The sequence below is a fragment of the Oncorhynchus keta genome, chromosome 7 (assembly GCF_023373465.1).
Source record: "Oncorhynchus keta strain PuntledgeMale-10-30-2019 chromosome 7, Oket_V2, whole genome shotgun sequence".
Taxonomy (NCBI): domain Eukaryota; kingdom Metazoa; phylum Chordata; class Actinopteri; order Salmoniformes; family Salmonidae; genus Oncorhynchus; species Oncorhynchus keta.
The window spans coordinates 55,041,429-55,057,441 of NC_068427.1; the positions used below are offsets into that span (position 1 = coordinate 55,041,429).

The 16,013-nt window shown below is 43.9% G+C and overlaps 1 protein-coding gene across 1 annotated transcript in view; it reads right to left on the bottom strand.

Annotated features, from left to right (window-relative positions):
• Window positions 1–15,731, bottom strand: part of ube2g2 (ubiquitin-conjugating enzyme E2G 2 (UBC7 homolog, yeast)) — a 39,210-nt gene extending 23,479 nt beyond the window's left edge. The window contains exons 1-3 of the mRNA XM_052523284.1: window positions 15,569–15,731; window positions 15,185–15,220; window positions 12,935–12,980 (exon numbers count right to left, since the gene is read on the bottom strand). Coding sequence (XP_052379244.1) covers window positions 12,935–12,980; window positions 15,185–15,220; window positions 15,569–15,611 — 125 coding nt within the window. The 5' untranslated portion in view covers window positions 15,612–15,731. The remainder of the gene's footprint in view (window positions 1–12,934; window positions 12,981–15,184; window positions 15,221–15,568) is intronic.
• Window positions 15,732–16,013: the final 282 nt, after the last annotated feature.

Here is a 16,013-nt window from a genome sequence, read left to right on the forward strand (position 1 = left end):
CTGAGTTAGAAGCACTTAAACAAATCCTTATCTGATCACCCACCAGATCAGCTGATCGACAGTCAGGTTCCGATCATATCTACTCTGTTAGTTTCACTCCCTGTTCCTAATAGCCTGAGTGCCCGTCTGTTTGTGCCATCATACCACCAACTCCTTGTCACACACTGTCATGCCAAACATCAGAGCACAAACATATATCTGGGTTCAGGCTACTTCATTTGCTGAACTAAATATCTTACTCATAGGACTTAAAAAGGCCAAACTGAGGAAGGCCCTAATAATTGTCAAAGACCCCAGCCACCCCAGTCATAGACTGTTCTCTCTACTACCGCATGGCAAGCGGTACCGGAGTGCCAAGTCTAGGACAAAAAGGCTTCTCAACAGTTTTTACCCCCAAACCATAAGACTCCTGAACAGGTAATCAAATGACTACCCGGACTATCTGCATTGTCTGGATGAAGGGAGGGTGGGTTTAGAGTCATTATATTGTGTGGATGAAGGGAGGGTGGGTTTAGAGTCATTATATTGTGTGGATGAAGGGAGGGTGGGTTTAGAGTCATTATATTGTGTGGATGAAGGGAGGGTGGGTTTAGAGTCATTATATTGTGTGGATGAAGGGAGGGTGGGTTTAGAGTCATTATATTGTGTGGATGAAGGGAGGGTGGGTTTAGAGTCATTATATTGTGTGGATGAAGGGAGGGTGGGTTTAGTCATTATATTGTGTGGATGAAGGGAGGGTGGGTTTAGAGTCATTATATTGTGTGGATGAAGGGAGGGTGGGTTTAGTCATTATATTGTGTGGATGAAGGGAGGGTGGGTTTAGAGTCATTATATTGTGTGGATGAAGGGAGGGTGGGTTTAGAGTCATTATATTGTGTGGATGAAGGGAGGGTGGGTTTAGAGTCATTATATTGTGTGGATGAAGGGAGGGTGGGTTTAGAGTCATTATATTGTGTGGATGAAGGGAGGGTGGGTTTAGTCATTATATTGTGTGGATGAAGGGAGGGTGGGTTTAGTCATTATATTGTGTGGATGAAAGGAGGGTGGGTTTAGAGTCATTATATTGTGTGGATGAAGGGAGGGTGGGTTTAGTCATTATATTGTGTGGATGAAAGGAGGGTGGGTTTAGAGTCATTATATTGTGTGGATGAAGGGAGGGTGGGTTTAGTCATTATATTGTGTGGATGAAGGGAGGGTGGGTTTAGAGTCATTATATTGTGTGGATGAAGGGAGGGTGGGTTTAGAGTCATTATATTGTGTGGATGAAGGGAGGGTGGGTTTAGTCATTATATTGTGTTGATGAAGGGAGGGTGGGTTTAGAGTCATTATATTGTGTGGATGAAGGGAGGGTGGGTTTAGTCATTATATTGTGTGGATGAAGGGAGGGTGGGTTTAGTCATTATATTGTGTGGATGAAAGGAGGGTGGGTTTAGTCATTATATTGTGTGGATGAAGGGAGGGTGGGTTTAGAGTCATTATATTATGTGGATGAAGGGAGGGTGGGTTTAGTCATTATATTGTGTGGGTGAAGGGAGGGTGGGTTTAGTCATTATATTATGTTGATGAAGGGAGGGTGGGTTTAGTCATTATATTATGTGGATGAAGGGAGGGTGGGTTTAGAGTCATTATATTGTGTGGATGAAGGGAGGGTGGGTTTAGTCATTATATTGTGTGGATGAAGGGAGGGTGGGTTTAGAGTCATTATATTGTGTGGATGAAGGGAGGGTGGGTTTAGTCATTATATTGTGTGGATGAAGGGAGGGTGGGTTTAGTCATTATATTGTGTGGATGAAGGGAGGGTGGGTTTAGTCATTATATTGTGTGGATGAAGGGAGGGTGGGTTTAGTCATTATATTGTGTGGATGAAGGGAGGGTGGGTTTAGTCATTATATTGTGTTGATGAAGGGAGGGTGGGTTTAGAGTCATTATATTGTGTGGATGAAGGGAGGGTGGGTTTAGAGTCATTATATTGTGTGGGTGAAGGGAGGGTGGGTTTAGAGTCATTATATTGTGTGGATGAAGGGAGGGTGGGTTTAGAGTCATTATATTGTGTGGATGAAGGGAGGGTGGGTTTAGAGTCATTATATTGTGTGGATGAAGGGAGGGTGGGTTTAGAGTCATTATATTATGTTGATGAAGGGAGGGTGGGTTTAGTCATTATATTATGTTGATGAAGGGAGGGTGGGTTTAGAGTCATTATATTGTGTTGATGAAGGGAGGGTGGGTTTAGTCATTATATTGTGTGGATGAAGGGAGGGTGGGTTTAGTCATTATATTGTGTGGATGAAGGGAGGGTGGGTTTAGTCATTATATTGTGTGGATGAAGGGAGGGTGGGTTTAGTCATTATATTGTGTGGATGAAGGGAGGGTGGGTTTAGTCATTATATTATGTTGATGAAGGGAGGGTGGGTTTAGTCATTATATTGTGTGGATGAAGGGAGGGTGGGTTTAGTCATTATATTATGTTGATGAAGGGAGGGTGGGTTTAGTCATTATATTGTGTGGATGAAGGGAGGGTGGGTTTAGTCATTATATTATGTTGATGAAGGGAGGGTGGGTTTAGAGTCATTATATTGTGTTGATGAAGGGAGGGTGGGTTTAGAGTCATTATATTGTGTGGATGAAGGGAGGGTGGGTTTAGAGTCATTATATTATGTTGATGAAGGGAGGGTGGGTTTAGTCATTATATTGTGTGGATGAAGGGAGGGTGGGTTTAGAGTCATTATATTATGTGGATGAAGGGAGGGTGGGTTTAGAGTCATTATATTATGTTGATGAAGGGAGGGTGGGTTTAGTCATTATATTATGTTGATGAAGGGAGGGTGGGTTTAGAGTCATTATATTGTGTGGATGAAGGGAGGGTGGGTTTAGAGTCATTATATTATGTTGATGAAGGGAGGGTGGGTTTAGTCATTATATTATGTTGATGAAGGGAGGGTGGGTTTAGAGTCATTATATTATCTGGATGAAGGGAGGGTGGGTTTAGAGTCATTATATTATGTTGATGAAGGGAGGGTGGGTTTAGTCATTATATTATGTTGATGAAGGGAGGGTGGGTTTAGAGTCATTATATTGTGTGGATGAAGGGAGGGTGGGTTTAGAGTCATTATATTATGTTGATGAAGGGAGGGTGGGTTTAGTCATTATATTATGTTGATGAAGGGAGGGTGGGTTTAGAGTCATTATATTATCTGGATGAAGGGAGGGTGGGTTTAGAGTCATTATATTATGTTGATGAAGGGAGGGTGGGTTTAGTCATTATATTATGTTGATGAAGGGAGGGTGGGTTTAGAGTCATTATATTATGTGGATGAAGGGAGGGTGGGTTTAGAGTCATTATATTATGTGGATGAAGGGAGGGTGGGTTTAGAGTCATTATATTATGTGGATGAAGGGAGGGTGGGTTTAGAGTCATTATATTATGTTGATGAAGGGAGGGTGGGTTTAGAGTCATTATATTATGTGGATGAAGGGAGGGTGGGTTTAGAGTCATTATATTATGTTGATGAAGGGAGGGTGGGTTTAGTCATTATATTATGTTGATGAAGGGAGGGTGGGTTTAGAGTCATTATATTGTGTGGATGAAGGGAGGGTGGGTTTAGAGTCATTATATTGTGTGGATGAAGGGAGGGTGGGTTTAGAGTCATTATATTATGTTGATGAAGGGAGGGTGGGTTTAGTCATTATATTATGTTGATGAAGGGAGGGTGGGTTTAGAGTCATTATATTATGTTGATGAAGGGAGGGTGGGTTTAGTCATTATATTATGTGGATGAAGGGAGGGTTGGTTTAGAGTCATTATATTGTGTTGATGAAGGGAGGGTGGGTTTAGAGTCATTATATTGTGTGGATGAAGGGAGGGTGGGTTTAGAGTCATTATATTATGTTGATGAAGGGAGGGTGGGTTTAGTCATTATATTATGTGGATGAAGGGAGGGTGGGTTTAGTCATTATATTATGTTGATGAAGGGAGGGTGGGTTTCGGGCAGGTTGAATAAAGAAAAACAATCCATAAATGTACAATTCTTGTACAATTTATATCTATTGGCTACATTTAGTGCTCCTAAGCTTTAAGACCTTTACAAACCAAATAGCCTACAATCACTTTCGGGAACGGGGCAGAAACAGTTCATGTCAATCCACTGAGATGAATTCAATAAGAGAAAAGCTGTGACGTGGAGAGTTGGAAATAAAGACAAGGGAGAGACAGAAAAGTAACGTTTTGGAAAGATTTAGTGTAGTTAGAGGATGACAGCAGTGTAGTTAGAGGATGACAGCAGTGTAGTTAGAGGATGACAGCAGTGTAGTTAGAGGATGACAGCAGTGTAGTTAGAGGATGACAGCAGTGTAGTTAGAGGATGACAGCAGTGTAGTTAGAGGATGATAGCAGTGTAGTTAGAGGATGACAGCAGTGTAGTTAGAGGATGACAGCAGTGTAGTTAGAGGATGATAGCAGTGCTGGCTATGTTATGTGGTGTAGTCGTTAGAGGATGACAGCAGTGCTGGCTGTTATGTGGTGTAGTGGTTAGAGGATGATAGCAGTGCTGGCTATGTTATGTGGTGTAGTAGTTAGAGGATGACAGCAGTGTAGTTAGAGGATGACAGCAGTGTAGTTAGAGGATGACAGCAGTGCTGGCTATGTTATGTGGTGTAGTGGTTAGAGGATGATAGCAGTGTAGTTAGAGGATGATAGCAGTGCTGGCTATGTTATGTGGTGTAGTGGTTAGAGGATGACAGCAGTGCTGGCTATGTTATGTGGTGTAGTAGTTAGAGGATGATAGCAGTGCTGGCTATGTTATGTGGTGTAGTGGTTAGAGGATGACAGCAGTGCTGGCTATGTTATGTGGTGTAGTGGTTAGAGGATGATAGCAGTGTAGTTAGAGCATGAATGTAAGTCGCTTTGGATAAAAGCGTCTGCTAAAATGGCATATATTATATATATATTATATGATAGCAGTGCTGGCTATGTTATGTGGTGTAGTAGTTAGAGGATGACAGCAGTGTAGTTAGAGGATGACAGCAGTGTAGTTAGAGGATGATAGCAGTGCTGGCTATGTTATGTGGTGTAGTGGTTAGAGGATGACAGCAGTGCTGGCTATGTTATGTGGTGTAGTAGTTAGAGGATGATAGCAGTGCTGGCTATGTTATGTGGTGTAGTGGTTAGAGGATGACAGCAGTGCTGGCTATGTTATGTGGTGTAGTGGTTAGAGGATGATAGCAGTGTAGTTAGAGGATGACAGCAGTGCTGGCTATGTTATGTGGTGTAGTAGTTAGAGGATGACAGCAGTGTAGTTAGAGGATGACAGCAGTGCTGGCTATGTTATGTGGTGTAGTAGTTAGAGGATGACAGCAGTGTAGTTAGAGGATGACAGCAGTGTAGTTAGAGGATGATAGCAGTGCTGGCTATGTTATGTGGTGTAGTCGTTAGAGGATGATAGCAGTGTAGTTAGAGGATGACAGCAGTGCTGGCTATGTTATGTGGTGTAGTAGTTAGAGGATGACAGCAGTGTAGTTAGAGGATGACAGCAGTGCTGGCTATGTTATGTGGTGTAGTAGTTAGAGGATGACAGCAGTGTAGTTAGAGGATGACAGCAGTGTAGTTAGAGGATGATAGCAGTGCTGGCTATGTTATGTGGTGTAGTCGTTAGAGGATGACAGCAGTGCTGGCTATGTTATGTGGTGTAGTAGTTAGAGGATGACAGCAGTGCTGGCTATGTTATGTGGTGTAGTGGTTAGAGGATGACAGCAGTGCTGGCTATGTTATGTGGTGTAGTAGTTAGAGGATGACAGCAGTGTAGTTAGAGGATGACAGCAGTGTAGTTAGAGGATGATAGCAGTGCTGGCTATGTTATGTGGTGTAGTGGTTAGAGGATGATAGCAGTGTAGTTAGAGGATGATAGCAGTGTAGTTAGAGGATGATAGCAGTGCTGGCTATGTTATGTGGTGTAGTGGTTAGAGGATGACAGCAGTGCTGGCTATGTTATGTGGTGTAGTAGTTAGAGGATGATAGCAGTGCTGGCTATGTTATGTGGTGTAGTGGTTAGAGGATGACAGCAGTGCTGGCTATGTTATGTGGTGTAGTGGTTAGAGGATGATAGCAGTGTAGTTAGAGGATGACAGCAGTGCTGGCTATGTTATGTGGTGTAGTAGTTAGAGGATGACAGCAGTGTAGTTAGAGGATGACAGCAGTGCTGGCTATGTAAGTCGCTCTGGATAAGAGCGTCTGCTAAATGACTTAAATGTAAATGTAAATGTTATGTGGTGTAGTAGTTAGAGGATGACAGCAGTGTAGTTAGAGGATGACAGCAGTGTAGTTAGAGGATGATAGCAGTGCTGGCTATGTTATGTGGTGTAGTCGTTAGAGGATGACAGCAGTGCTGGCTATGTTATGTGGTGTAGTAGTTAGAGGATGACAGCAGTGTAGTTAGAGGATGACAGCAGTGTAGTTAGAGGATGACAGCAGTGCTGGCTATGTTATGTGGTGTAGTCGTTAGAGGATGATAGCAGTGCTGGCTATGTTATGTGGTGTAGTAGTTAGAGGATGATAGCAGTGTAGTTAGAGGATGATAGCAGTGTAGTTAGAGGATGACAGTAGTGTAGTTAGAGGATGATAGCAGTGCTGGCTATGTTATGTGGTGAGGAGCTATACAAATTAGACAGTCACAAGACGGGGACTGCAGATAGACCTATGGCACGTCAAGGGAACTACTGTTTAGATGGGTTGAATGGCAATTGAAATCTGGACACTGTGTATAACCTCTCACATTTTAATATTAACTCCTGCAGAATTAATCATTTCTTGCATTAAAATTATACACCAAATGTACATTTTGACTTGGGAACAGGAGTGGCGAAATATGATTTCTTTCTTTCAGCATCTTGAGAGGATGTGAATGTGCAGTTAGCACCTCAACAGACGGTCCCTGTCTTTATCAGCATCATAACAGCTGATGGTATTTCAACCAGAGTTAGGGACCGTCTGTAAAGGTATTGTATTTATCAGCATCATAACAGCTGATGGTATTTCAACCAGAGTTAGGGACCGTCTGTAAAGGTATTGTATTTATCAGCATCATAACAGCTGATGGTATTTCAACCAGAGTTAGGGACCGTCTGTAAAGGTGTTGTATTTATCAGCATCATAACAGCTGATGGTATTTCAACCAGAGTTAGGGACCGTCTGTAAAGGTATTGTATTTATCAGCATCATAACAGCTGATGGTATTTCAACCAGAGTTAGGGACCGTCTGTAAAGGTGTTGTATTTATCAGCATCATAACAGCTGATGGTATTTCAACCAGAGTTAGGGACCGACTATAAAGGTGTTGTATTTATCAGCATCATAACAGCTGATGGTATTTCAACCAGAGTTAGGGACCGTCTGTAAAGGTATTGTATTTATCAGCATCATAACAGCTGATGGTATTTCAACCAGAGTTAGGGACCGTCTATAAAAAGGTGTTGTATTTATCAGCATCATAACAGCTGATAGTATGTCAACCATAAAATATGGATCCAAGATGAACTGAAATCTTATAAAAACATTGGGTTATTTTTCACAGCTTTCTATTTCCTTAGAACCGGTCAAACTGATGTGGCACCCCCATTTGTTTATATATTTTTTTGCATTTTATACCCGGTCCCTAAACGTGTTTGTTCCGTGAAAGAAGCAGAAATGACAGATTTACTGATGCCAACTTGATTGAGGCATTAAGTAATTTATGACATCATTCTGTTGAGTAAGAGTTTATTTAGTCTTCTAGGGCAACATATAATGACTGAAGAGAATCTGCATGCATCTAATTATAGACTAAACTGACTAAGAAATTGCCTACCAACATGTTGCCTACCAACATGTTGCCTACCAACATGTTGAAAATAAGCAGAAATATATCATATTAATGCACCCCTGTCAAAAAATCATTCCATGTAATAATAATAATAATAAATGCCATTTAGCAGACGCTTTTATCCAAAGCGACTTACAGTCATGTGTGCATACATTCTACGTATGGGTGGTCCCGGGGATTGAACCCACTACCCTGGCGTTACAAGCGCCATGCTCTACCAACTGAGCTACAGAAGGACCACGTCTCTGACTGTAGCCGACAGCTCATTTTCTATATTAGTGGATTAGGGTTGGGTGCGGGCCCTGTGCATTTCTTCTGACCAGAACCCTACGGGCCCTGTGCATTTCTTCTGACCAGAACCCTACGGGCCCTGTGCATTTCTTCTGACCAGAACCCTACGGGCCCTGTTCACCGCTTCTGACCAGAACCCTACGGGCCCTGTGCATTTCTTCTGACCAGAATCCTACGGGCCCTGTGCATTTCTTCTGACCAGAATCCTACGGGCCCTGTGCATTTCTTCTGACCAGAACCCTACGGGCCCTGTGCATTTCTTCTGACCAGAACCCTACGGGCCCTGTGCATTTCTTCTGACCAGAATCCCTACGGGCCCTGTGCATTTCTTCTGACCAGAACCCTACGGGCCCTGTTCACTGCTTCTGACCAGAACCCTACGGGCCCTGTGCATTTCTTCTGACCAGAACCCTACGGGCCCTGTGCATTTCTTCTGACCAGAACCCTACGGGCCCTGTGCATTTCTTCTGACCAGAACCCTACGGGCCCTGTGCATTTCTTCTGACCAGAACCCTACGGGCCCTGTGCATTTCTTCTGACCAGAACCCTACGGGCCCTGTGCATTTCTTCTGACCAGAACCCTACGGGCCCTGTTCATTTCTTCTGACCAGAACCCTACGGGCCCTGTGCATTTCTTCTGACCAGAACCCTACGGGCCCTGTGCATTTCTTCTGACCAGAATCCTACGGGCCCTGTGCATTTCTTCTGACCAGAACCCTACGGGCCCTGTGCATTTCTTCTGACCAGAATCCTACGGGCCCTGTGCATTTCTTCTGACCAGAATCCTACGGGCCCTGTGCATTTCTTCTGACCAGAACCCTACGGGCCCTGTGCATTTCTTCTGACCAGAATCCTACGGGCCCTGTGCATTTCTTCTGACCAGAACCCTACGGGCCCTGTTCACTGCTTCTGACCAGAACCCTACGGGCCCTGTGCATTTCTTCTGACCAGAACCCTACGGGCCCTGTGCATTTCTTCTGACCAGAACCCTACGGGCCCTGTGCATTTCTTCTGACCAGAACCCTACGGGCCCTGTGCATTTCTTCTGACCAGAACCCTACGGGCCCTGTGCATTTCTTCTGACCAGAACCCTACGGGCCCTGTTCATTTCTTCTGACCAGAACCCTACGGGCCCTGTGCATTTCTTCTGACCAGAACCCTACGGGCCCTGTGCATTTCTTCTGACCAGAACCCTACGGGTCCTGTGCATTTCTTCTGACCAGAATCCTACGGGCCCTGTGCATTTCTTCTGACCAGAACCCTACGGGCCCTGTGCATTTCTTCTGACCAGAATCCTACGGGCCCTGTGCATTTCTTCTGACCAGAATCCTACGGGCCCTGTGCATTTCTTCTGACCAGAACCCTACGGGCCCTGTGCATTTCTTCTGACCAGAATCCTACGGGCCCTGTGCATTTCTTCTGACCAGAATCCTACGGGCCCTGTGCATTTCTTCTGACCAGAATCCTACGGGCCCTGTGCATTTCTTCTGACCAGAACCCTACGGGCCCTGTGCATTTCTTCTGACCAGAATCCTACGGGCCCTGTGCATTTCTTCTGACCAGAATCCTACGGGCCCTGTGCATTTCTTCTGACCAGAACCCTACGGGCCCTGTGCATTTCTTCTGCCCAGAACCCTACGGGCCCTGTGCATTTCTTCTGACCAGAACCCTACGGGCCCTGTGCATTTCTTCTGACCAGAACCCTACGGGCCCTGTGCATTTCTTCTGACCAGAACCCTACGAGCCCTGTGCATTTCTTCTGACCAGAACCCTACGGGTCCTGTGCATTTCTTCTGACCAGAACACCCACTATATAGGCCAGTGTCATTTGAGACACAGCTCTTCTGTTGAACCTCCTGACCTCAACTCTCAGGTACTAATACCCATAGCCTTAGTGGCCTGGGGCTGCCAGAGTCCTGAGACTGTCAGAGGCCTGGAACTGCCAGAGGCCTGAGGCTACCAGAGGCCTGGGACTGCCAGAGGCCTGAGACTGCCTGAGGCCTGCCAGAGGCCTGAGACTGCCAGAGGCCTGGGACTGCCAGAGGCCTGAGGCTACCAGAGGCCTGGGACTGCCAGAGGCCTGAGACTGCCTGAGGCCTGCCAGAGGCCTGAGGCTGCCAGAGGCCTGAGGCTGCCAGAGGCCTGGGACTGCCAGAGTCCTGGGACTGCCAGAGGCCTGAGACTGCCAGAGGCCTGGGACTGCCAGATGCCTGGGACTGCCAGAGGCCTGGGACTGCGAGAGACCTGAGACTGCCAGAGGCCTGAGGCTGCCAGAGGCCTGGGACTGCCAGAGGCCTGAGACTGCCAGAGGCCTGGGACTGCCAGAGGCCTGAGACTGCCAGAGGCCTGGGACTGCCAGAGGCCTGAGACTGCCAGAGGCCTGGGACTGCCAGAGGCCCGGGATGGCGAGAATGTTAAACGGCTGTTACTTACTACACACTCCTGTTAGTTCCTGGAGAACTGTGTATAGATGAGTAGATATCAGGAATCAAACAGTGAAGAATGCTCCCGGTTGGCATCTCATGCGTGTCAGAGAGTTAATAATATATGCCATTTAGCTGACGCTTTTATCCAAAGCGACTTACAGTCATGTGTGCATACATTCTACGTATGGGTGGTCCCGGGAATCGAACCCACTACCCTGGCGTTACAAGCGCCATGCTCTACCAACTGAGCCACAGAAGGAGAGTTTCCCAGGGTATTGAGTAAGACAAATCAACAGGTCAAACTGAGGCTCCCTGCTACAGTAGAACAGTCTCAAAACTATTTACATCGTTGTGTGTGTGTGTCCCCACCTGGCCAGCAGGTCAAAGGCCATTGAAATAGGGGTATGTTATGCCACATCCATCCCAAGGTGTTTTCATCCTAGGAAATGATTCGCTGAATACGGAAGACAATCAATAACAGGATGAAACTAGAGAAAGGGCTCCTGACAGTTCAATATCAGCGTTTTCAGTACCTTAACTTGAGAATATATAGACCCTAATATAAAAGACTATGAGACAAGCCTGGGCATCAGTCTGACCAATACCAGGATAGAGAAAGACCTCTACAGCCCACAACTCAACACTGAAATCCCTCTGCCATTTCTGTCATGGTCAGATGTGGATTACTGTTGTGACTAAGTTGCACAAGTATCAACATAACATGTCCTAGATCCATTTTAAAATCAGTTAGTCAACCGTTTTAAGGCGGGATATTTTAATTTATTTTAAAGGCAGTTTTAAGGTTGGATGGTGCTCATTAATCAAATAGCCACCTTTCTGACATGGAACCCAACCTGCTGCGCGCGTGCGCCATCTTGCGCCATCGTGCATAAATGTATTTTGCCCCCCCCCACACCAAACGCAGGTTAAAATATCAAAACAAACTCTCAACCAATTATATTACATTTGGGGACAGGTCGAAAAGCATTAAACATTTATGGCAATTTAGCTAGCTAGCACTTGCTAGCTAATTTGTCCTATTTAGCTAGCTTGCTGTTGCTAGCTAATTTGTCCTATTTAGCTAGCTTGCTGTTGCTAGCTAATTTGTCCTATTTAGCTAGCTTGCTGTTGCTAGCTAATTTGTCCTATTTAGCTAGCTTGCTGTTGCTAGCTAATTTGTCCTATTTAGCTAGCTTGCTGTTGCTAGCTAATTTGTCCTATTTAGCTAGCTTGCTGTTGCTAGCTAATTTGTCCTATTTAGCTAGCTTGCTGTTGCTAGCTAATTTGTCCTATTTAGCTAGCTTGCTGTTGCTAGCTAATTTGTCCTATTTAGCCAGCTTGCTGTTGCTAGCTAATTTGTCCTATTTAGCTAGCTTGCTGTTTCTAGCTAATTTGTCCTATTTAGCTAGCTTGCTGTTTCTAGCTAATTTGTCCTATTTAGCTAGCTTGCTGTTGCTAGCTAATTTGTCCTATTTAGCTAGCTTGCTGTTGCTAGCTAATTTGTCCTGGGATATAAACATTGAGTTGTTATTTTACCTGAAATGCACAAGGTCCTCTACTCCGCCAATTAATCCACACATAAAACGGTCAAACGAATCATTTCTAGTCATCTCTCTTCCTTCCATGCATTTTCTTCTCTTGACTTTATATTGCTATTGGCAATTTTCATAAATTAGGTGCATTACCGCCACCGACCTCTTTCGTCTTTCAGTCACCCACGTGGGTATAACCAATGAGGAGATGGCACGTGGGTACCTGCTTTTATAAACCAATGAGGAGATGGGAGAGGCAGGACTTTCAGCGCGATCTGCATCAGAAATAGAACTGACTTCTATTTTAGCCCTTGGAGATGCAGATACTCGTTGGCACGCGCAAGCAGTGTGGGTGCAATAATTGAATAATATAGATTTCTACATTTATTTTGTAAGTCAGCGTCACGGGATCAGAGCTGCAAACAGAGATATAGATGAAACCTGGGGAATCCCCACACTATGAGCTCATCGACCCTTCCAATTCAATTCTGAATTTCAAAGCCAGCTCCAATGCCCCCCACTAGTTGGACATGGAAATATACAGAATTCATCAGGTTACCCACTAGTTGGACATGGAAATATACAGAATTCATCAGGTTACCCACTAGTTGGACATGGAAATATACAGAATTCATCAGGTTACCCACTAGTTGGACATGGAAATATACAGAATTCATCAGGTTACCCACTAGTTGGACATGGAAATATACAGAATTCATCAGGTTACCCACTAGTTGGACATGGAAATATACAGAATTCATCAGGTTACCCACTAGTTGTTATGTTCCTATAGCATAGTAGTAGTGAACATTTGTTTCATTGTTTAAATACTTACATAATTAAAGCCTCCCACTCAAAGAAGTTCTCTTCATTTGCAGGGCCTGTCAAGAGCATATGGAAATGTGATGTCAAGATACAAGTCTGACTGAGTTGTTTCTGTCGCTACTCGCTAGTTGGGCTACAGTAACACTACTGGGTTTCTACTCAAAACATCAACCAGAGATACACTACATGGTCAAAAGTATGTGGACACCACCTCACATTAGTGGACTCTGCTATTTCAACCACACCCGTTGCTGACAGGTGTATAAAATTGAGCACACGGACATGCAATCTCCATAGACAAATATTGGCAATAGAATGGCCCGTACCGAATAGCTCAGTGAGTTTTAACGTGGCACGTCATAGGATGCCACCTTTCCTTCAAGTCAGTTTGTCAACTTTCACGTCATAGGATGTATATAGCCTCTACTGTATATAGCCTCTACTGTATATAGCCTCTCTACTGTATATAGCCTCTCTACTGTATATAGCCTCTCTACTGTATATAGCCCTCTACTGTATATAGCCCCTCTACTCTATATAGCCTCTCTACTCTATATAGCCTCTCTACTGTATATAGCCTCTACTGTATATAGCCCCTCTACTCTATATAGCCTCTACTGTATATAGCCTCTCTACTGTATATAGCCTCTCTACTGTATATAGCCTCTCTACTGTATACAGCCCCTACTGTATATAGCCTCTCTACTGTATATAGCCTCTCTACTGTATATAGCCTCTACTGTATATAGCCTCTCTACTGTATATAGCCCCTCTACTGTATATAGCCCTCTACTGTATATAGCCTATCTACTGTATATAGCCTCTCTACTGTATATAGCCTCTCTACTGTATACAGCCCCTACTGTATATAGCCTCTCTACTGTATACAGCCCCTACTGTATATAGCCTCTCTACTGTATATAGCCTCTCTACTGTATATAGCCTCTCTACTGTATACAGCCCCTACTGTATATAGCCTCTCTACTGTATATAGCCTCTCTACTGTATATAGCCTCTACTGTATATAGCCTCTCTACTGTATATAGCCTCTCTACTGTATATAGCCTCTCTACTGTATACAGCCCCTACTGTATATAGCCCCTCTACTGTATATAGCCTCTCTACTGTATATAGCCTCTCTACTGTATATAGCCCCTCTACTGTATATAGCCTCTCTACTGTATATAGCCTCTCTACTGTATATAGCCTCTCTACTGTATACAGCCCCTACTGTATATAGCCTCTCTACTGTATATAGCCTCTCTACTGTATATAGCCTCTCTACTGTATATAGCCTCTCTACTGTATATAGCCTCTCTACTGTATATAGCCCCTCTACTATATATAACCTCTCTACTGTATATAGCCCCTCTACTCTATATAGCCTCTCTACTGTATATAGCATCTCTACTGTATATAGCCTCTCTACTGTATATAGCCTCTCTACTGTATATAGCCTCTCTACTGTATATAGCCTCTCTACTGTATAACACCTTTTTTGCTATTAGAGCTTGTAAGTAATTCAGCATTTCACTGTGAGGTCTACTACACCTGTTGTATTCAGCATTTCACTGTAAGGTCTACTACACCTGTTGTATTTGGCATTTCACTGTGAGGTCTACTACACCTGTTGTATTCAGCATTTCACTGTAAGGTCTACTACACCTGTTGTATTCAGCATTTCACTGTAAGGTCTACTACACCTGTTGTATTCAGCATTTCACTGTAAGGTCTACTACACCTGTTGTATTCAGCATTTCACTGTAAGGTCTACTCCACCTGTTGTATTCAGCATTTCACTGTAAGGTCTACTACACCTGTTGTGTTCAGCATTTCACTGTAAGGTCTACTCCACCTGTTGTATTCAGCATTTCACTCAAAGGTCTACTACACCTGTTGTATTCAGCATTTCACTGTAAGGTCTACTACACCTGTTGTATTCAGCATTTCACTCAAAGGTCTACTACACCTGTTGTATTCAGCATTTCACTGTAAGGTCTACCTACACCTGTTGTATTCAGCATTTCACTGTAAGGTCTACTACACCTGTTGCATTCAGCGCACGTGACAAATACTTTGATTTGACATCTAGTGGAAAGCCTTCCCAGAAGAGTGGAAGCTGTTATATCAGCAAAAAGGGAGACCCAACTCCATATTAATGCCCATGATTTTGGGAGATGTTCGACGAGCAGGTGTCCACATACTTTTGGCCATGTAGTGTACGTTAGCTAACTGGTAATAGGTTTCTATAATCTCTCACCTGCAACGATCCCCTCGGGTGGGTTTAGAGTCAGCTCTAGGATAGAGGCGAAAGCAGAAAGTACACATTACTGTCATGATGTAACGATATTAAAGCGCTGGTCATTTAGACAAAGGCCACAGAGACTAGCTCCACATTTACACCCAAGAAGGCAAGTAAAAGGGTGACGTGGCAATCAGCTAATTCAAATGTAAAAGTCTTGAAAATAGTCTACTGATTCTCCTGATAGTTTCACTTTAGTGGAAGGCAGGCGAACCGCCAGTTGCAAAACAACTCCATTTGGCTAACGATGCTAGCTAGCTAATGTTTAATGACGCTAGCTAGTTAGCAGCCAGTTTATGAGTTAATGTGGATTGCTAGCTGTCAAATATACTGAAAACTCACGCTTATACTCAGCCATCAGTCTTTTTAACGCAGTACCAGCCATTTGTAAAGAATATAGACTCAAACTCAAAAATAAAAACAGAAAAAAAAACAATCACGCCTGTCTTTTGGTTGACAACGCAGCTGCTAACAGCTTATCAACTGCGCATGTCTACACTTCCGGTTTGTAGAAATAACAGCTCCCGAGATGCAACACCGCCACCTGTAGGAAGTAATCTAGGTTTGCTAAAAAAAAAACATCACTCGATATACTAGTTTGGATTACTATGTACTTTTTAATTTGTAAAGAAGTGTTCCAACTACTTTTATATCTTATTCATATTTTTTTTTCAACTTCTTTGTTGGTTAGGCACTCGTAAGTAAGCATTTCACTTTAAGGTCTACTACACCTGTTGTATTCGGTGCATGTGACTAATACAATTTGATATTGGCTAGGAAGTAAGCA